The sequence below is a fragment of the Pezoporus wallicus genome, unplaced genomic scaffold (assembly GCF_028554395.1).
Source record: "Pezoporus wallicus isolate ANWC-B61680 ecotype Strahan unplaced genomic scaffold, APGP_CSIRO_Pwel_v1 contig_7331, whole genome shotgun sequence".
Classification (NCBI taxonomy): domain Eukaryota; kingdom Metazoa; phylum Chordata; class Aves; order Psittaciformes; family Psittacidae; genus Pezoporus; species Pezoporus wallicus.
In genome coordinates, this window is record NW_026637727.1 from 416,724 (window position 1) to 438,510 (window position 21,787).

The following is a 21,787-nucleotide window of genomic DNA, read 5'->3' on the forward strand; positions in this document are numbered from 1 at the left end:
CCACGGTCTGACAATCACCCAGTCAGAAGGCAGTCATGAGGCCAGGGCAGGAAACCCAGCCGGAGGGTCTGGATCTGGGTCAGAATCCATATATGAGCCTGGGTGCAGATGTAGCACAGCCAGGGGCCGGCAGCAGAACCTCAGCCTAAAAGCAGCTCCCAAGCAAACGGAAGGGCAGCCCCTGCATGAAGCTTTCTTCACAGCAGTTTATGAAGCAACCTTGAAACACAGCATTCACGTAATTTGACTACTCTATACCGTCTATAGGAGAGGACATAAGTTATTTTGCAGAACACTGAAAAGCATGTTTCTGATCATTTTTTTTTAATGAAAATGGGGAACACTAAAACCCAGAAGGTAATAATAAATATTTATTAGATGTGACAGGTGCAAAATACGTTCAGTGAAAGTGTAGGGCCATTCCCTCTATAGCAGGTTTGGTAAGGAGAGAAAATAGTATTTATTTCTAAAAGCATTTGACAGTTGTGACTGGTTTGGACTGACTGGTTTACTATTTAGGAATAATAATAATGCATTCTGTGAATAATTCTGTGAATAATATAGATAAGATGACTCATAAAAAGGATGCCAATGCAAACTTAAGGTATCAGAATTTGGCCCACATTATTTTTTTTCACTAATAGAGCTGATCCAACTACCAATTAAAACTGTATTTCAATGAGGTTTGTATTAAGCTTACTATAACTTTTTTTCCCATTATTATTTTTAGGCAGAGTTTCCCTTGTTTGCTTTATTTATTTTTTTTAATCTAATTTACATAGTTAAGTCTAGCCTACAGATGACTTGAATAAGATGTCACATTTTGTATTCTGCATTTTTTTCTGAGACAAATTAATTATTTCAGTGAAGTAATGATTTTTCCTAGATATGTATTTTAATTTGTTTATTAGCCCTTGTCTATGGTTTGAAAGATATCAAGAAGATTAAATACCTTTAAAAGTGCCTAAATCAGAATTACAGTTTCTTGCTTTTTAAGACATACAGAAAAGCATCCCAATTCTTTATAAAAATACTAACACAACCTGTTCTCTCAATAATTTCATATATTCCTATCTACTTTCTCAGTTCATAAACCATTTGAGAGAAGCTAAAATTTTGAGCAGCCAAGTTTCAATTTCAAACACAATAAAAAGCTAAAAAGAAGTTTTTTGTTTTAATTAATGTAAGAGGAGATGAAGGCTTTTAAAGATCAAATATTTTCAAATTACACAGGCTGATTGTTACCACTAGTATTCCATATTCAGCATCTATAGAAGGGAGGTTAGCAAAAGAGAAGCATATCTCTAATAAAGCAAATTAATGAATGAAAAAAGGCTCCATCCTTACCTAAGTAATGTGATTGAGACAAAGACAGACTGATAGTGTTAAGAATAGAGAATTTAATGGATATTTATTTGTTCTTTTGCTTTATTCATGAGTTCTCAGTCCGAGCTCACAGGGCGTCCTGAAACTTTCAATCTGTTTTTAGAAAACAGTTCAGGCTCACCAAATACTGATATGCATCCAGTACACAGAGCATTAACACATTGAACATTCAACCTGCTCTACTTCAACCCAGAAACAAATTGAGAATAAAAACATAATCACTTTCAGCATGCTATGATGGATGAAAATGATATGTGCCAAACAGGAGAGTAGTTTAAAATTGAGGGATGAGAATTACTGCAAACTAATGTAAGGCAGGTAGACGCTTGTTGGAAGACTGTACTCAGAAAAGTTATCAATGGCTTACTGTCAAAGTGGATAGATGAATGAAGTGGTTCATAGGGTTTGTTCTGCTTCTAGCATCATTCGGTATTTCTTGAATGATGGAAGAGATGAAGAACTTATCAAGTCTTTCAGATGACACAACGCTGGGAGCCATTGAAAGTACTGGAAGAACAGGATTAGAGTTCAAAGCAATTTTTGCTAACTGGATGGTCTAAAAATCCAAGATGTGACTGAATGTGGCAAATAAAAGTATTTTGTGTGGGTGAAACAATTAACTGCACAATTACAACAGAGCAGATGACTCACAAGGCAGAAACAACTGTGGAATCAAAAATGAGCTGAATATGAGTCAACAGTTTTTTGCTGAATAAAAACACTCAAACATTTCCTGGTATATTAGCTAATATGTCATATGGAAGGACTGTAGAAAAATCCTTCCAGTTCACTTATATTGGTAAAGCTGCACCTGGAATGGTGTGTCCACTTTTGAAAAACAGTGGTTTGTATAGTTAGGGAAGCATGAGGAAAGACTTTACATCCAAATACATAAAAACTACTGGAAGCTACTCTCCTTTTCCACTGGGGATAAGAGAAGAAATGATGAGCTTAAAATATAAACCACAAAATGGGTTTAAATTGCAGCAAGAGAGATTTCAGTTAAACATTAAGGGAACACTTTCTAAAACAGAAGGTAAGTACAGACAGAAGGCTGTTTGAAGAATTTGTAGTATTTCCATTACTGAGAGTTTTTAAGAACCTATCAAACAAACATCTTATGAAAATGAGAAACGCTAAACCTGATCCTTTTCTGAAGCAAGGGCACTCAACTGTATTCTCACTTGAGGTCTCTTACATCCATGTTGTGTAACATAAGGCTTTCTCTCTATTCATGAAAATACTGTCTCTATTCTAAAATATTTCACAAACCTTAGTCCTATGAAAATATTTGATGGACATGTAGTTCAACCACTGAACAGATACCTGCATCATAATTTGGCTGTAGAACCTCTGTCTAAAGCTGGAAACATCAGGAACTGTGTTGAAACGTACAGAAATCAAGAAGTGATCTATTTCTTCAAAGAATGAAAACACACCCAATATAGTAGTACTGGAAGTAACTACTTTTTTGGGTTTTTTTTCTTCTTTTTTTTTTGGCTGAGTTGCTTTTCCTAAGCAGCTATTGGTGTCACACTGCTCAATAGCAAATAAAACAGCTGTAGAATGGGATTTACTTTTACAGTGGTCCTAAATGCACACACTGAGCAATTTGCACAATCTGCCTCACAACTTGAATCGGTTAAAATGTACCCCTGTGGACTACTTTCAAAAACCTATTTGGAAGAATATACACTGTCTCACACTGAAAAAGATCAGGGGAAAAGCAGCAATGTGTCAGAGGCTATAGCTGATGAAAAGAAGCAAAAGGAACAATAGAAATAAGGATCTGTTTTTCACTTTTTGCTTTCCACTCCATTTTATGAAGGAGCTTTTTATCATAACGCCATAAACCTACACATAATAATAATTGAGAATGTGGAACAAAACCAAAGAAGCACTATGCAAAATTAGAATCTGGCCTTGAAAAGCCTTTCTTAAGCATCTCATTCATCTCACACATTTTGATGAAGACTTCCTGCTATGTCAACTTTCCTTTCTTCATTTTAGAAGACCTAAGTAATTGCTTTGATCTTCTTTCTGTGCTAAAATCCTGGTGGAGATTTTTATTAAATATAACAGTCATTTAGGGCCCAAACTCCTGAAAAATCAATCTTATAATTTCTTCAGAGAGCCCTGAAACGCATTCTTTGTATTCCCATAAAGCACACTGACTTCAGTGACGTTTTAGCAGTCAATAAAAAAAGGTTCACTTGGAGATCTGTGGAAAACCATACCGTAATTAAAAAAAAAAAAAAAATTAATAGAGCATAACTAACTTTCTTGAAAATTAAAATAAAATTGATGATGGGATACAGAAATACTGATCCACTACTTTCAATTTACCTTTCATAAAAATAATGGTTTTGAAAATAAAAATGAAAATGATAATCAAATATTTGCATTTCTTATTTAGTTCTAATGCCTTAGGATTTTTAAGTTAGCAAGACAAGAAATATATTTTCAATCTCTAGCAAAATTGGCTGCAGTTTTTTAAAAAATGTCAATTCAAGGAGCTGTCTGAACTACACTCCAATGTAGATATATTTCAGATCAAAGACATCAACCAGAGTGAAATAATAATGAAGTGAGGAATTGAATACTAAGTTACAGCATTTTATGTTGAGTGATTCTGTGCCACATTTGTGTTTGCAAGAGGGAGGCTAAAGAGGTACATATTTTAGTAACATGAGCATTTTTAAAAATTGAATGGGGAAGATGGTACTGCGTGTCTTTCTGTTAAATTGCAACATGGTCAAATATAGTTTTATTAATTCTTGTTTCTTGTGTAACCAACAATCTGTTGTATTTTCTTTTTCAGCCATACTACGTCCATATTTATGTTTTCTGATTTTGCTTCTAAGTAGACCTTGTAAGTTTGCCTTAGTGCATAAATTAACACTACCTGCCTATCTCTACCGATATTCTTCTTGAAGAATATCATATAGGATTTGTCCAGATAACATCTATTATGATGCTGCCTTTTTAATTCAGATGAGCTTGTATAGGCAAATAGCTTTCACCTCTACTTACCAGCCATTCCCTGGGACCAAGCTTCACTGACATAAGCCAGAGGATCACCCTCTCCCCAACAGAGAATGAATGTGGTGAATATTCATTCTGCACTGCATTTATGACCTTATTCTTTTAGGATTTTATTTTTAATGATCCTTTAATGCTGTCCTGGGTTCAGCAGTAGCAGTCATGTTTCTCCTTCTTGGTAGCTGGTGTAGTGCAGTGTTTTGACTTTCGGCCTGGGAACAGAGCTGATAACAAGGATGTTTTGGTTTGGCCAAGGACTTTGTGAGCCTCATGCTCTGCCAGGGAGGAGGGGAAGCCGGGAGGAAGCAGAGACAGGACACCTGACCCAAACTGACCAAAGAGGTATTCCATACCACAGCACGTCATGCCCAGGATGTAACTGGGACTTAGCCGGAAGGGCTGGGAGACTGCAGGGTTGGAGGAGGTATCGGTCGGAGCCTGGTTGGGCTTGGGGGGTGAGTTATCGGTCAGCTGGTGCTGAGGTGTTGTATTCTGTTCCCTTGTTATTTCCTTTATCATTATGATTATTGGTGGTAGCAGTAGTGATCTGTGTTATACCTTAGTCACTAAACTGTTCTTATCTCAACCCGTGGGAGTTGCATTCTTTTTGACTCTACTTTCCGTCCCTCTGGGAGCAGGGGGAGGGCAAGAAGTGGGGGGAAGTGAGTGAACAAATTACCTGACTGGGTTTAAACCACGACAAATGCATATAGTTATAGTAGACACTTTACAGAAAGTAGCCTTGGATTCATTTTCAGATGCTTTCCAACTTGAAATGTGTAGTTCAAATTCCTCTAATTCCATCTCTTGAAGCGCAACATTATTTAGATATGTAGCCTGTTTTCTGACTCAGCATGAGGAAAACGATTAAGTCCTATTTCACTAGCTTTCTACAATGACAGAGGTATTGTTCTGAAATGCAAGAAATGTGTAGTATCAGCTTTTTTGTTACTGGTATTGATAGATAAATTTTAGAAGCAGAAATCACCTTTTTTCCAAATACCAGTCTGTCTTGATCTCAAGCCACTTGTTTTTACCAAGTACAGACCATCATAACTGTTTTCGAACATCTCTGCAGTGATTTTATACTTCCTTTATTAATCTGAAAAGACCACTCTTGTTGCTACTGAAGGACCCAATCCTACATACTTTATCCATAATAGTTGCCCTTTATACTTCTAAGTGAAAAGCAAGGACTGTAGGACTGACCCTCAGGTCTGCTGTACTAATGGTTTGTCAGTACAACTGTCTCTCCTAATGGGCTGTCATCAAGACAACTCTTAAAATAACCAAGAAATCTCCATACAGACACCTTAACAAAACTCCTAAGGTTGCATAGCACACTTAGTACACAATGACAAGAAGAGATTTATAGTACTTTGAAAATATACTCTATTTTCAGCATTGTGGCTAAGTGCATCAAGTACTGTCAAACAGAGCTGAAGGTGCTGTAATGGAAACAACCAGGTATAAACTCCAGAAATCCTTGCATGTGCTTGGAATTTCACTGTGTGGGCTGCATGGACCTTCCTTCTGTATGCTCTGCACACACCTCCCTTCTGCTCTAGGAAGGGGAATTCCTACACCTTACTTTCATAAATATCTATCCATGCCAGCTCAGGCCTCTTAAAATTATTTGCTGAAAATTTAGTAAATTTAAAATATGTAGTAACTGGCAAGGATACCAACCCTAACTCTTCTGATTCTACGATATCACAGCAGCACTACCTTGTAAAATGAACTAGAAAGCAGCAGTTCTATCCAGGCTCTGACCAATGGCATAGAATTAGGGTTGGAAAGGACCTTAAGATCACCTAGCTCCAATCCCCCGCCCATGGCAGGGGTGCCTTGCACTAGACCATGTCACCCAAGTCTCTGTCCAACCCAGCCTTGAACACTGCAAGGTATGGAGCATTCACCACTTCTTTGGGCAACCTGCTCCAGTGCCTCACCACCCTCACAGTAAAGAGGGTGGTGAGGCACTGGGTTATATCTAACCCAAATTTCCCCTGTTTAGTTTGAAGCCATTAGCCCTTGTCCTATCACTACAGTCCCCAATGAAGAGCCCCTCTCCAGCATCCCTGTAGGCCCCCTTCAGATACTGGAAGGCTGCTATGAGGTCTTCATGCAGCTTCTCCAGGCTGAACAGCCCCAACTTTCTTATCCTGTCTTCGTGTGGGAGGTGCTCTGCTCCAGCCCCCTTATCCTCATGGCCCTGCTCTCTGGACTTGCTCCAACAGCTCCATCAAACAAGTTCTTTACACTGATCCCATGAGGCTTTAAATCTAAACTATTTAGGAACTGAACTATTTAGGAAGGCTTTGTTGAACATGAGTTAGTTCTGTTCCTAGCAGCTTATTACTTTCCGCTTACACTTGCAGATTACTTCCTGTATTAAAACTGTTTTCCCATCTCCCTCACCTGAAAATGCTGCCTTGTCATTTTATCACAAGTTATTACAGAAACAGTCCCCGTGCCTCTCTTTTATTAACATCTCTCAAATATTTGTGCAGTGATTTCATATCCTCCTTTAATCACCTCTTATCCAGTTTACACAAATTAAGTTCAATCAATCTTTCATTATAAGTAATATTCTTCTCACCTTAGCTACCCTGCTTTGAACTTTCTTCAGCATTTCAGTAGTTTTTTTATGATGACGGGTCTCATCAGTACTACATGCAATATTCTGAGGGCAGCTTCCGCTGTCATTGATACGTACTAATACTAATGAACAGGACATTAACAACCAGATAGGAGAAGTAGTCTGTAACATCACAAACATGTCTGAAACTCAAAAGTTGCCGTCATTTATCTTCTTGCTACCCTACTTGTTTTTATCCTGCTGGATTGTATTTCAAGGCCTAGATGAAGAAGATAATAAAGACTACAAATTAAAATAAAAGATTAAAACCTGACTTCTGCTGAATGCTGTTTTCATTCCTCCCAGGCCTACCCATTTACGTTCTGATTTCAGAACCACAGGGTTCAAAACTGTGGTCCAGAGAGGGCCATATACTAAATCATTAAAAGCTCTGTTGATTAAAACATGTGCACATTCACCTGAAAGCTAAAGCTAGCTATAGAAAAAAAAATCAATTATTCACTTTCACAAAATATCCACAATCTATTAGGAGAGTCTTTAGTTTTCTATGTCTCCTGACTCTTCTATTCATCTCAGGTTTTCTAACTTGAATTTTGGCTTTGTACCAAATGACCATATCCAAGATGGCAGCATTTAAAATCTGTTTCTTCATATATAGTAAGTGCTTACGCTTGAGTAAGACAATGTATTTGCCATTGCGACTGGGCGTTGGGCGTAGTTTGCCATTGTCAGTAACCATATTTCAGGTATGTGTAGAAGTGATGTTATTTAAGTCCATGTGAAATGTAAATAAATCAGACACAGCTGAAAACTTATTTTCTCTGCCATTCCTATATAAGAGAACACAGTGTCACTTGATATTGCATTCCATTATGATAATCTTATTTTAAAGCTGACAGTCATGATTTAATATCCTGGGAAAAGCTTGAAAGGGAGAAGTATACTTCAGCTACTTTTACCAGTATTAAGGACACCCTTCCCCACCATTTTGACTGTCATGATTTGGATTATGAGAAAATACATACAGCCTGTTACCCATATAAATAAAACACACAAGTCAGGAAACCTGACATCAGTTAGCCACATGTAACAATAATGATCTATGGATGATATATTGGTTCACCATGAGTTCTGTTACTAATCTGATGTTATCACATTGTAAGTTCAGCCTCTAATAGAAAATATGAATATGTATCTTTGTAATGTATTATTTATATTTACTCTCTATCCACAAAATTCACCTATAAAAAGTGAAAAATATTCAGAGCAAGACATCAGAAAAGCATTTACCCTATGCCATATTCAGAGTACTGAATGAAAAATAACTTCTGAATTACCTTCTTTCATGTGGCTAATAACTCATACAGAAGAACTTGCATTCCAGAACTGCAGAAGTATATGCATTTTTCATCTAAGGTAATGGAAAATTATTGTTTTATGGGTCACTTACCAGTACTTCTTTCTGTGCACCCAGCATTATAGAATTGCTTCAGCAAGGCTGAAAGTAATGTCAGTGTTTCAAGCAAGAGTGTGATTCAGGTAAGGACTACACCTATTTAATATCAAGTTAGTAGGAACAAAAAAGCAGAAGAATAAGCAACTGTTTTCCTCACACTTACCCTCAAGTATAGCAACCCTTTCCACCATAGGCATGAAGCCATATCCTATATCTTTGCTCCTCTTTTTGTTCAGGGTACTACAGAAGGGAGAGGAATCAGGAGGCATGATTGGGATTATTTCTGATGATCAGCTCTCAGCATATCATTAAAAGAAAGCAGCAAGTTCAGATAATCTTTAGTCTCAGGAAGGAAATTAAAAGAAATTATGGGTATCTATTTCTGCCCTGGTGTTGGTAGCTGCACAGATTTAAATCTAATTTTAATTTCTAATAAACAAAGCTAGTAAGAAGCCAGTCATCTAGAAAAGCACTAAGTAGATCAGCTCTAAGTAGCTACAGTTTTGATAGCATTAGACACATTCCTATGAATGACAGAAAATATTTTCATTCTGAAGTGGATTACATTAACATAGTCCATTTCTTTAAATAGAGATTCCATTTGGGGAAAGACAAGATTCTAGACACAATACCTGTGTTCAGAAACAATTGTGTTTTAAATTATTTGGAAAGACTTTCAACTTAGCTGGGACACTATTTCAATGTAACCACAGAGAAAATGTAGCTATATACACATCCACATCCCTCCAACAATAAAGCTCAAACAAACCCCAAACCCTGAGGTATCTACCATGCTTGGAGGATCACTGTCGGGTTTGAATTGTTTTGGATAAGACACTACTATACCTGTCCTGTTTTAATTTGCACACTGTCACAACAGTATCGAAACATCTTCCCACGTGAGGTTCAAAGTACTACATACAAACGTGTAATATAATGTGTTTTCGTATCCAGCTTACTAAGAGTTGTGATGGTTCACACTGCTAAGGTTTGATAAATGTAAAAATAACCCAGTCAAACATCATACATACTTTCTATTTACTTTGGACATTTTTTGTTAAAATGCACCTTCCACTCTCTCTGTGCATGGTATCAGCACTATTGCGCAAATTATATAGCTGCTAAACAAGTGTGCCTGTTTTATGCACCACTGACTTTAAAAGGTGAAATACACAGTGTCACAAGCTACTGCAAAATTGTAGCTATCTTATCATAATACTATTGGCATTTTGAGACTGCCTGTAACAACCTATAAAGCTCTCTCTGGTATGTAATAAATCTTGCTCATACCTTTCCTCCAAAATTCTGGTGCTAGAAATTAAAAATAAAGAAAAAAATTAAATAAAGAAAATAAATTATTCTGCATAGTTCTTTACATTTTCTGAACACACATTTCTTCAAAAAAAAAACCCCACAACTATAAGGCTGCTGCTTTTTACAGCAATCTTTCCCATCCTGTGCAATATAAGGCTTCAGTTTCTACATAACTACCTCCATCTGGCTGGCTTAATGACTAGACTTTTATATATGTATTGTTTACATATCCTAAACAAAGACATGCTGGAGGGCTCTACACAATTTAACGTTTAGCATGGATGGCTAAGATTTCTTTAAGTGAGTGAAGACGAATGACAGACACAAAAGGAAATTCTGCAAATTTTAAAATATTGTAAGCACTGGATAGGTCCATCTAAAGTCACGGAACAATTGCATACTCTCCCAATTTAACAAACTCTTTGGTGGGTAGCTGTAAGATTAGTATGGTAGTTACTCTACAGATGAAAGCCATTACATAGGGATGGCAAAGAAACAAAGTGTGGCCTCAGTACATAAACTCATGTAGTTATAATGGTTTAGAGAAGAACATAAGCGATGTCTTCTATAGAAGAAAAATGAAAATCTATAAAAATAAGGAATCTAGAAACCACTTATTAATTCAGAAGCAGCTCTGTAATATGAAGCCACTTACCCAGGGACTGTGGCAAAGCCACAGCTGAATTCTTTGTGACTAAATTCCCTTTAGAAACTAACATGTCATTTTCACAGTAACTGAACTGTTACTCAAAGGAATATTTGTAACTGGAAAAGAAGGTTTGGGGGAAATTTGATTCTAGTGAAACAGGAGAAGAATCATGATTTTCAGATTCACCAAAAAGCTTTGGATTTTTCGCTGGCTTTCATGATAGTAGAAATCACTTTCCTAGGTGATGAATAGTTATTTCAGTGGATTAATCATAAGGTTTTCATGCAATAGAAATAATAGATCTGAGTAAAATGAAAGATATTTTTTATATTTGGAATATTTCTTTCAGGCTACTTTTGTGAAAAAGAAGTGGAAAATCTTTCGTGTAAGTGGAGAACACATTTCTGAGCTCCTCTGTGAAAGCCATGTGTGTTCCCATACTAAAGCAGTAACTTGCCCTAGTAGAAACTGAAAAAAAAGCTTACAGCTAAATCCCTCTAATTAAGACAGCTAACTCAAGTAATAATTGCATGCAAGAATTCGTAATATTAAAGAAAACCAAATCATATATTTTGATTCCTGATGGTCAGGGGTCTGTTCAGAGTTATATTTCCAAATCACATGTGACAAATTAGCTAGCATGAACTCACTAATAACAGCCTTTTGACATACTTATTTTCAAAACAAGCTACTGTTTTTCCGTTATGCAGCATAAGATAAAATAATGAATCACATTCCAGGGATTATGTTCACATTTAGGATAGCTGTACTTCAACCAGAAGAAAATACTTTAATGGATTCATCTATTAATATTTATCAACCTATACTATTTGCCTAAAGTCCCTGCAAGTTAGGACATTTCTAGGAATGGGAAATAATTTTTTCCATGCAATCTCACCAGAAAGACTTAAAAAACCTTCCAGACTTTTAAAAGTCTATGAATACTATGTTTAATGTTGGGGAGAAGACTTAGCATACTTGATCCATCAAAAGCATCATTTAATAATTTCTCCTAGCATTTATTTCATAGTTTTGCTAATCTGCACGAGGACAAGAATTTTTACTCTTATTTAATCCTTTGTGGTCATATAAATCCAGATTTTTTTTGTGAATGTTTAAAAATGAGCTACAGTTTTCTCCTCTTTAGGAGATCACAGCTGCTTGACTCACATTGACCAAAACCAGCTTCTAGTAACAGGTGAAAGAATATAAGAAATCATACCAAATCGCTTTAAAAACCACTTACCAAATATAACAAAATGAATTTTCTGTATATATGACATATGTATAGAAAACAAGGGAATGGATTTATTGGCAGTTCTTTCAGATTACTCTCAAGTCCTTAAAGCCACAGAGAAATAAAGTCATCCTAATTGCACGCTAATAAAAACTTCATACCAACACTCAGCACCATGGTTTATTTTCCCCCAATCCATCCAAACAAGAAAGAAAACTAATTTTTAATGGAAATACACAATATATTCACTAAAATTCCCAAGCTACACTCTGTTTTCTTTAACTGGAAATACTACAGTCTTATACTGAAAATTAAATTATGCTCATTAAATTCCTCAGACCAAGTCTTTCAATCCCCAATCAGTTGTAAGACAGACAGCATTTCACTACCTTCAGTTTTGCTTTAGTAACTTCTGTTATATTAGCACCACCAGTGCTTTCATTAGAGAATGCAGACTTTTTTTGTCTTTTCACATGATCACACTCTGATGGAATAGAAGTGAGAGACATGTTCCGACTTGTTATTACTAGCAGGTCAAAGGAGGCGATCCTGCCCCTCTACTCTGCTCTCGTGAGAACTCACTTGGAGCATTGTGTGCAGTTCTGGTGTCATCAGTATGAAAAGGACATGGAACTGTTGGAACAAGTCCAGAGGAGGGCCGCGAGGATGATCAGGGGACTGGAGCACCTCCTGTATGAAGACAGGCTGAGAAAGTTGGGGCTGTTCAGCCTGGAGAAGAGAAGGCTGTGTGGAGACCTCATAGCAGCCTTCCAGTATCTGAAGGGGGCCTATAGGGATGCTGGGGAGGGACTCTTCATTAGGGACTTTAGTGATAGGACAAGAGGTAATGGGTTAAAACTTGAAGGGGGGAATTTTAGATTGGATATAAGGAAGAAATTCTTTACTGTCAGGGTGGTGAGGCCCTGGAATGGGTTGCCCAAGGAAGCTGTGAATGCTCCATCCATGGCAGTGTTCAAGGCTGGGTTAGACAGAGTCTTGGATGTAATGGTTCAGTGGGAGGTGTCCCTGCCCATGGCATGGGGGTTGGAACTAGATGACCTTAAGGTCCTTTCCAGCCCTAACTATTCTATGATTCTATGTTTACTGACAGACATCCACTTACCCTCCCAGTTTATGTATATTATATGAAACACGTGAGAGGCTGTCACTTTTGTAAATAGGATCATAGAATTTTTAGATTGGAAAAGATCTTTAGGATCATCAGGTTCTTCGCACTGTGAAGTCCACTGCTAAAAAGCACCTCCAAGTGCCACATCTACACATTTTTCAATACCTCCAGGGACTGTGAATCCACTGCTTTCCTGGGCAGCCTGTTCCAGTGTTTGACAGCCCTTGCAGTGATGATTTTTTTTTTCTAATATCCAATATAAACAATCTGGCCTAACTTGAGGCCATTTCATAACCCGGGGATTCATATTCGGAGACACCTACCTGTATGTGGCTCAATAGAAAAGTAGGGCTGTCCTTCCAGAATGCTATAAACCAGCTTGGCACTATTTCCATAAACTGGATCATCTGCATCTGTAGCTGTTACTTTAGTAACGGAGGTGCCTAAATAAAAAAGAATACACACAATTAATGTTGACACTCTTACTAGAAAGTTGCGTAACATTCAAAAAATAAATTGAAACAAAAATTAATTTCTTTGTGAGTTTCATGACAATATAAAAAAACCCCACACAAATTATCACTAACAACTTATAACATTAATTCTGGAACACAAACAAAACATTTTCCTTCAAGATGGTATATGCCAGCAGACTGAATTTCTGGGTAAATGAAAAACCCTTTTAGTAGATGTATTATTTAAGGTTTCTTTGTAGAATGCATTTAAAGCTACCTGATAGATCTGTGTAGACTTCAAGCATTTGCAAGGAAATCATATCAAAGGGATACAAAATACAAGGTTAATAATACAATATAATATGTTGCATTTAAGACTTGTGAAATCACATTTGAAAGAACCCTGCCAAGTTACAGAGACCACATAGAAAAACAATAACAAAAAGGAGTCTTATTTCTTCACTTGGCTTGCAGCCACAATAATGGTTTGATGTGGCCACAGTGACAGAGTTAGGACAACAGCTATTGTCTCTGAAATGAGTCTCTGCCACTGAGGAGGCCATTGTCTAACCAGAGTTATAAATTCCATACTCTGACCAAAAAAAAACCAAAAAAAAAAAACAGGGGAGAAAAAAAAATTAAGGAAATTGCCCTTTTTTATTTCTTAGGCAACACAGCACTTGCCATTCCTGAAAGAAACAAAATTGAATGAAAGACTTTTTTTTTTTTTTCTGATGCCTTAAAAATATAATGATGACATTCATTAGAGTAACAATAACAACAGTATCTACCGAGGGAGAGAAAGCAACCATAGAAGAGAGATTAAGGGCTGAATTATGTTCTTATGTTCAGAAAGGAAAGGAATCATAGCACCCACCAAAATACTCCCATTCTCCCTTTCTGTATATGCCAATAAAAATAGTCTCCTCTTCCTTCTAGCACTGTGTGCTCCTTAATACGAATTACAGGTCACTTCAGGGTAGGAAGAGTAAACTAAAGGGGAAGGAGATGGCATGTCCTTGCACTGAGCTTTCTTCTTTCTTTGTATGGCACATTGCTGCCATGGCTTTGGGCAGTTCTGTGTGTTACAGTACATGCAAATTATTGAGAGGAATGTTTGCGTATTAATAGATAATTTGCATATGATCCAATAGGTTCCATTTCATGCTTTCTCACCTGGCCAAATCAAACATCAGGGCAAGATACAGTGCTAGCAGGATCTGTGATGTCTAGAGGAATGGATAACACCTCACTTAAGGGGTGTTAGTTCTATAAGTGTCTGAAGTTGTAGCAGGTTTGCTGCATAGTAATAATGGGGTAATTCCCTGGGAAGATAATGTGGGTTGCAGAAATGCATCTCACTAGAGAAAAAAAAAAAAATGTGACTTGTACTGGTCATTTATTTTGGCTATTGGCATAAATCTATCCATTCTCAAAGGGGAAGAACCTCAATGAAGGGAAGCAGATCAACTGGCTGTCACGCAAGCTCTACCGTGGTCCCATCAGGCAGTGAAGTGCCTCACCAACATCTCTCCTGCTGCTCAGCAGGGTCCAGAAGAATCCACACAACGTGCAACTGATGGTTACTGTGTTGAAGAGGACTGCAATTCTGAAGAATATTATGTTGCATCTATCTTTGACAGGTGCTTGCTGAGCCTGTTCTTATTGACACATAAATTGTATGGTTTGAAGTTTAACTCTTTTTTATGTTGAAAGGTGGTCTTATACCTAACCTTTCATATAATAATCTTTAGCCTGTCACAAGGCATGGGAAATGGACTTTATCCTCAACTTGATGGTTAGTTTACAAGAAACTAAGATCAGAAATTTGTTTTCTAACCAATTACAAATTTTGCTGTGTACCCAGACACTAACAGACAATGCTTGGTGGCTTTGAGTGAAAGTGATAAGGGGGGTAGATGACACAAATAAGGAGACCAGCCTTGTAGCAAGTACAACAGCCTCAGCCTATAGATGATATCATGAGTAAACTCCTGCACATAGAATAAAAACAGTAACAGGGAAGCAAGCATGGGGCACACTCGGAGGCCATGGCATAGGCTACAGAGAATAATTGAAATAGGGAACAATGACAAGGACATATGCAGGAAGCTTGAGTTTCATTGTTGCAGGAACAGAATTACAAAAGGACCCTTTGTAGCTTGCCCACAGTAACTACAAAGCATGAAGAGATGTAGCTACTAGACTTATCTCACATACTTAAGTTCTGTTGGCTCACCTTCTGTAACTCATACACCAGTTACAAGTCCTCTATTTTGTTGTCCCTAGACGCAACAATGTCCTAGCCAAGCCATACCTCCCCTCTGGCAGAATTCAGGCTCTGGCCCCACTATCCCAGTAGGACATTTCCCGCAGTTCACAACTGCTGTCCCATGTGTGATACCAAATATTGGTGTAGAGGTGAGTGGTTTCTTCAACTAGTACACCTCAAACAACAGGTGATGTACTAGGTTTCACTTTTGTTTTGCAATATTCTTAAGACAGAAGAGGCTTGCACAGAACATCATACAACTGGACAGGGCTGGAATAAGGTAAGGCTCATCACAGATCAGTGAAAGTTTTTGTAAGACTATTTCATCTAGGCTGTTCCATTTTGTTTCCATTATATAGTTTATACACAAAGGAAAATAAAGAAGTGAAACTGTTGACTTCTTTGAGATTTTGTTTGATTTGCCTAGCTGGATCTCATTTCAAAGGACTTCAGAAATAATTACATTGCTTGTTTAGAAAGATTTGATATATAATGTCTATTCTTATTTCACTTGAGAATTACTGAAGACTTTTCTAGATACTTATTTCAAGATTTCAAAACTCAAATGGGTATGCTGTTTCTCTGATTAATGCGTCATTTAGCCCACGTGTTTATTAGACACTGAAATTGAATACACCTTAATAAAAAGAGTCAATCAGTATTTAACATTGCTTCCAATCCTGATGCTCAGCTCTCAAGACTTTCTTCTGGTGATAAAAAAATATCACTTCTTGAGGACCCAAGTTTATCTGAAATTTATACATATATTAAAAATACATATTTAATAGTCAATATTCCAATTCCCTGTTTATATAAGGGGGGGGGGGGGAAATAGCATACCCTTCTTTTTCTTTCCCTTACAGATCACTTGAAGTGTGACTGTAATCTCACCTAATAAAAGTAATGAAGGGAACGGAAAAATAAAATACTCTCCCAGCTCACATAAATCAATTTCTTACACTTCATTTCCGACCATCATAACACAGTTCTGAGAAGGTCTATCAAATTCTGTAATTTGCTCCGAACTATCTTATTGAGGCAAATTGTTTATGAAAGATGCAAGCAATCACAAAACAGAAATTACATAAATTACTTCCACTATTGAAATTAGTTAAGCTTTTACATAGTTTAAATTTTATCACCTTTAATTTTTTTTTTTTTTTTCTGGCTTTATGCCTTGAATCAAATCTTCATGGTGAAATGTGCCACAATAATATGTTCACACTGGCAATAAGAAGTATATAAAGAAGCAAGCTCTGTGCCCTCTGCACCTGCAGATGATATTGCTGCACCAGTACTGCTCTGGTTCCACTGCAGGATGCTGTGTCCAGAAGAAGTAGCAACCTATCTCACCTATACAAGTGACAGAACCCTTTTCAACTAATTAGGAATGAAAGATTTGGAGAACTGAGATATTCCTGAGGGTGAAAAAGAATGCAGAAAAAAGAAACTCACAGCCACCATGGCTGTTACTTAGGCAATCTCCCAAACACAGGAGAATTCTCTGTGCTGCGGTCTAGAGCTTTGGATTATCAATATTTAAGCAGGATTTTACTCCACTACACACACTGCAGTTATAAACTACATGCATATAAATATTTTTACATACATAATGTGCTTAAAGTTTTAAAGTTAAATTTTTGCATTGAAAAAGCAGTAAGAATGCATGGAAGAGCATTTATTAAGTAAATGCTCTTTGAAAAACAATGTTCTGGGTTCTACCCAGCAAACAAACAACTACGGCTTCTGTTTGTGTTTAATTTTGACTACATTTGGCTTGTGTTTATTTCTTTGTCAATGCTACAACAAACTCATTTAGCTAGAGACTATAAATTTGAAATGGTGCCATTTTTACAAGAAAGCCACTATTATAGTCCAAGTCACTGTTGTCCTAATTACAATAATATAGCAGGTTTATATAATCTGGCCCAACAACATAATCACAGTTTTTTTACTTTATGCACCTAATATTGCCTTATATGAAACAAACCCATTTTTTTGAGAGATGAGGCAAATTTTAAGATGTTCAATTGAAAAATTTCCTGCATTTCTTTCTGAGGTTTACTTTTGCAATGCTAATAACCCTACCATTAAATACAGAGTGCAAAGAGATTCAACAGATTTTAATTAATGAACACTTCTAATGTGATTTAGCCATTAACCATTGCTGATTGTTTTACTGTTAGTGTCAGGTTTCATAGTTTCTCTTTGCAACAGGCTAGCAATCAGAAATGCAATTAACAATAGAAGTATTTTTATATGGTTAGGTAAGAAAGCCTCTGTTTGCTGGCAAACTAAGATTAAAAGCCATCATAAAAATAAGATGTGTGTGCTCAGCTAATGCTCTTCTGTTGTTTTGCCTGTAGTTTTACGTGCAAGTCAGGGTACAGATTCTGCACATTAGTCAGAAAGAAAAATATATATGCTGTCACAGGGAGTAGGAAAGCAAATTTTTTGGTGTAGCAGTGAAATGTTTGTACAGGAAAGAAAACCCCAAACCAACTTAAATGTTCTAGAAAAGGTAACACACAGAGAAGGTAATGCACAGAAATTTACATCAATCCATATTCAATGAAGCACCCATTTTGTTGAAAGATTGTAATGGCTGGTAAAAATAAAAAATGTGGCCATAATGCAACCTAGTGGGACTATGTGTTCTCATATTCCCGGGAACATCTGGGAAGCATTTTTTGCTTCTCTGATGCCCTTTTTGGTCTCCTTCACTCAGTCTTCTACTCTTCCCAGATCCTGACAGGCTGAAATCTCTGTTTCATTCAGAAGATCTGATTACCAACGTGACAGGGCATTAAGGGTACATTTGCATAAAAAAAAGACCTACTATTATTTACCCACTGTTTTGTTTTTCTAAGAGGATCACTGTGTTTCAAAATCTCTAGCTGGATTTTGAGTTTGGTTGATAGTAGCTGTGCAGTCAGCACTGGTCAAAGCAAAGCATTGTTTGTATTCAGCAGGTCAGATAAGCATTCTTTCCAAAATGAAGTCTTTTCTTCTCTGTCCTTCTTTGCTATAATCTCACAGGTAGCATGACAGTTGTCATGGTAACAATTTTTTATTGAATAAAACTGCAATAATCTCATAAAAACCTGTATGACTTCTTGACATGTAAATTATTACTGCCTCAAAGCTGAAGAAACTTATTCTTATTTGTTTTTCATTGTTCTTTTTTTTTAATACAAAACATAGTTTTAAGTCTTATCACCCTGTATTATTCTATATGAGACCATTTCTAAAAACAAGATCTATGAATTAGAGATTTCACTAACCAAATAACGAAAATGTATGTAGAATAGAAATCTGTGTAATGCACTTCAGAACTTGTTTTCATATGCAAAATACACACATAAAATATTATCACTGGTATTGCAAATTGCATAGCTTGGTGTCTATGCAGATATACACACATATATATGTGGATATGCAGCATGAGTGTTTGAGGGTTTTTTGCAGATCATACCTTATTTCACTCCTGCCTTCTACATCAGTACTTGAATGTATTTTTATTAATAGCTAATTTATTGCCCTAAAAGACCAACAGGTGGATCAGGTCTTACAATGCAAGTCTTCAAGGACTCCAAGAGCCAAGCACCAGGGATGGCAAATGCAGATGACAATATGGGCCAGAACGGTTCACTGAAGGAAAATGGGCAACTTATGCTTGACATGCTAGAGACACAGGAAGGCCAGCATGTATTCTGTATATATAGTAGAAACCTGAGTACAGCCACTCACAGAGGGAGAAATGAGAAAAAAATGTGTGTACTTTACAGATGTAACACTGATTTGTGGGTGATGAGAGCCATACAAATACATAGATACAAGACTTCATTTAATCTTCTGCAAAGGGAAAAACAACAAAATCTTCCCTACAATGAGAAATTGTACAAGGAGGAATAGGTCCCCAAGGGAAATAACAGAATCCTCCTCCCTGAAGAGCTAACTCTTGCACAGGATGATAGATAATGCATTCTAAGGGAAAACCCAAGAAAGACAGGAAGATTAACTAATAGGGTAATTTGTCTTTCCCAGCTGTAATTTATTTGACTCTAAGTAGTGAAATACTGTGATGCTGTCATGATCTTGTTTATGATGATTAAGGTAAGGAAGAATGAAAAGCGGGTTATTTATACAACTCAGTTTTAGGCTCAACTGGCTAAGTTCGGTACCTAGTTGCACTAGCTTTGTGCTCTGAGAGGGGAAGACAGATTTGTCCTTCTCATGAGATCCTTCCTTCTTGGTTGGCCAAAGATGGATACAAATTAAATTAGCCAGCTAGCGTGAATGCCTGAACTTCAATTGTATGACTACTTCCTTGTGTGTATGTACTGAAAAACAGGTCCCACCAGTCTACAATACTTACAGTCCAGGAACTTCAAGCATGTAAGCTGACACATCAACATGCAGGACAAGCACAAATCTTGCAAGACTTTTTTTTTCATTTACATGAATTTCCATATATACATCTGTATACATACATACAGCTATGTGCACTTATATAGATAATTTTACATATTTTCTGAAATAAACTACCATTGATATATTCATATTCAGTCTTATACAACTAAAAGCTTAGAGCAACAAAGCATTACGTGTTTGTTTTATGTAAGTAGTCACATATAATGTCACTGAAATGCACAGCAAAAATAATTTCAAAATCCAGTATTCTACAGACCTACAGGAAATGGCAGATGTTGCCCCAAAGACTTGATAGTCTAAACCAAAAGTTTTAACACCAGAATAGTCTGTCTTAATAAAGGGATCTGAAAGAATTCAACAGAAGCAGCTTGGTCAACAGTAGGAAATAACCACTACAATGTATTATTTAGTACCATGCAGGAAAATGCAAGAAACTTTCCTGTTTCCACCAGGAAAGTAATCTTTTCATATACATCTGATATACTGAGTCATTAGGTCCATCAGCAGAAGAGGTATCCAGGTTGTTTCTTTCAAGTGTTACATATTTCTTAATGCAATTTTTAGAGTAGATAGTTTAGAAAGCTAATAAAATCTTTAAAAAATCTTAATAGCATGCACTATTTGTGTTAGTCAAAATCTCCGAACAGCTGAACATCCTACCAAGTGTAACATACAATGTTTTTAGATTGCTCATGCATCATTTTAAGGACTTTTTATCATGTGAGAGAAATGGGAAAAAATATATTGTATGCAAATGTGTAACTGCAGAAGTATGAAAGGTGCTTGCTATGCATAGGAGAAGAATGCCTTCTGTACAGCCCACAGACAATGGAGCAAGCTGGCAGCCTTCAGCATTTTACAGCTGTATAATGAGGACTGTAGAAAGTGTGGCTGTGAAATCTAATACGCTGCATATTTTACAATTTTTTGTGCATACATTAATTGTTTTAGAACTCTGATGCTGCTGCCTTTTTAGCATGATATTTTGGAAAAGAAAATGTTTTACATCAGAAATATATATTCACAACTAGTGATACAGATAACTCTTTGGCAATTACCCATGCTGATGTTACCTACTGCTTGGATTTAGCTAGCATGAATCTAATAAGTAAGGACACTGACTTTTCAGTTTTAAGGTTGGCAGCTCTTTCTTGCTACAACTTATAAGATGGTGCCATTAGAAAGCCTGCAGATATTCCTTTATAAATTCCCCTGGGTAACTGTTTGTTAGGATTAGAATACAATCTGCAACATTACAGGCAATAGTAGAAGGGTAAAATATATTTTACGTTTGGCTTAAAGAATGATGTTTTCTTTCAATGCTTTTGTTTTGTTTTGCTTTGGGTTTTTTCTTTATTTTCCCTTCAAATATCACCCTCACTATAGAATATTAATTGATATTTGCGAGAGATGTGGGAAATAACTGTGCCTTTGTTCAGGATTTTTTGAAAGACTGCTTGTCTCTAATCAATTGACTATTTCATCAGCATTCACTTTGCGAGATCCCCAGGCAAAGACAGTAAAATTGGATGATCACTGTAGACTACATTTCCAAGCAGGAAAAAACTCCAGTACCGTAGGGCTTGTTGATTTCAATGGAAGTTTCAGGTTATGCTCAGGTATATTGCATTAAAATATACATAAATCATAAAGTAGCCCTAGCTGTTTATTGCAGAAACTCTTTCATTATAACTTTCTGTTGTGAAAGCAGAAAACGCCCAGTATAATCTTGCAGCTTTGATCTTCCGCTTGCTTTGTTTGGTAAAGTGAAGCCTACAATGCCAGCAACTGTAAAGGTTGCAAAAACAGAC

The 21,787-nt window shown here is 36.7% G+C and overlaps 1 protein-coding gene across 2 annotated transcripts in view; it reads right to left on the bottom strand.

Annotated features, from left to right (window-relative positions):
• CDH8 (cadherin 8) overlaps nt 1–21,787 on the bottom strand; it is a 153,914-nt gene that overhangs the window by 67,387 nt on the left and 64,740 nt on the right. For both annotated transcript variants that reach the window (XR_008971958.1, XM_057407419.1), the window contains exon 5: nt 13,139–13,258. Coding sequence is in view for 1 of the 2 variants with exons in the window: in XM_057407419.1 (XP_057263402.1) it covers nt 13,139–13,258 (120 nt within the window). In the remaining variant the exon portion in view is untranslated. The remainder of the gene's footprint in view (nt 1–13,138; nt 13,259–21,787) is intronic.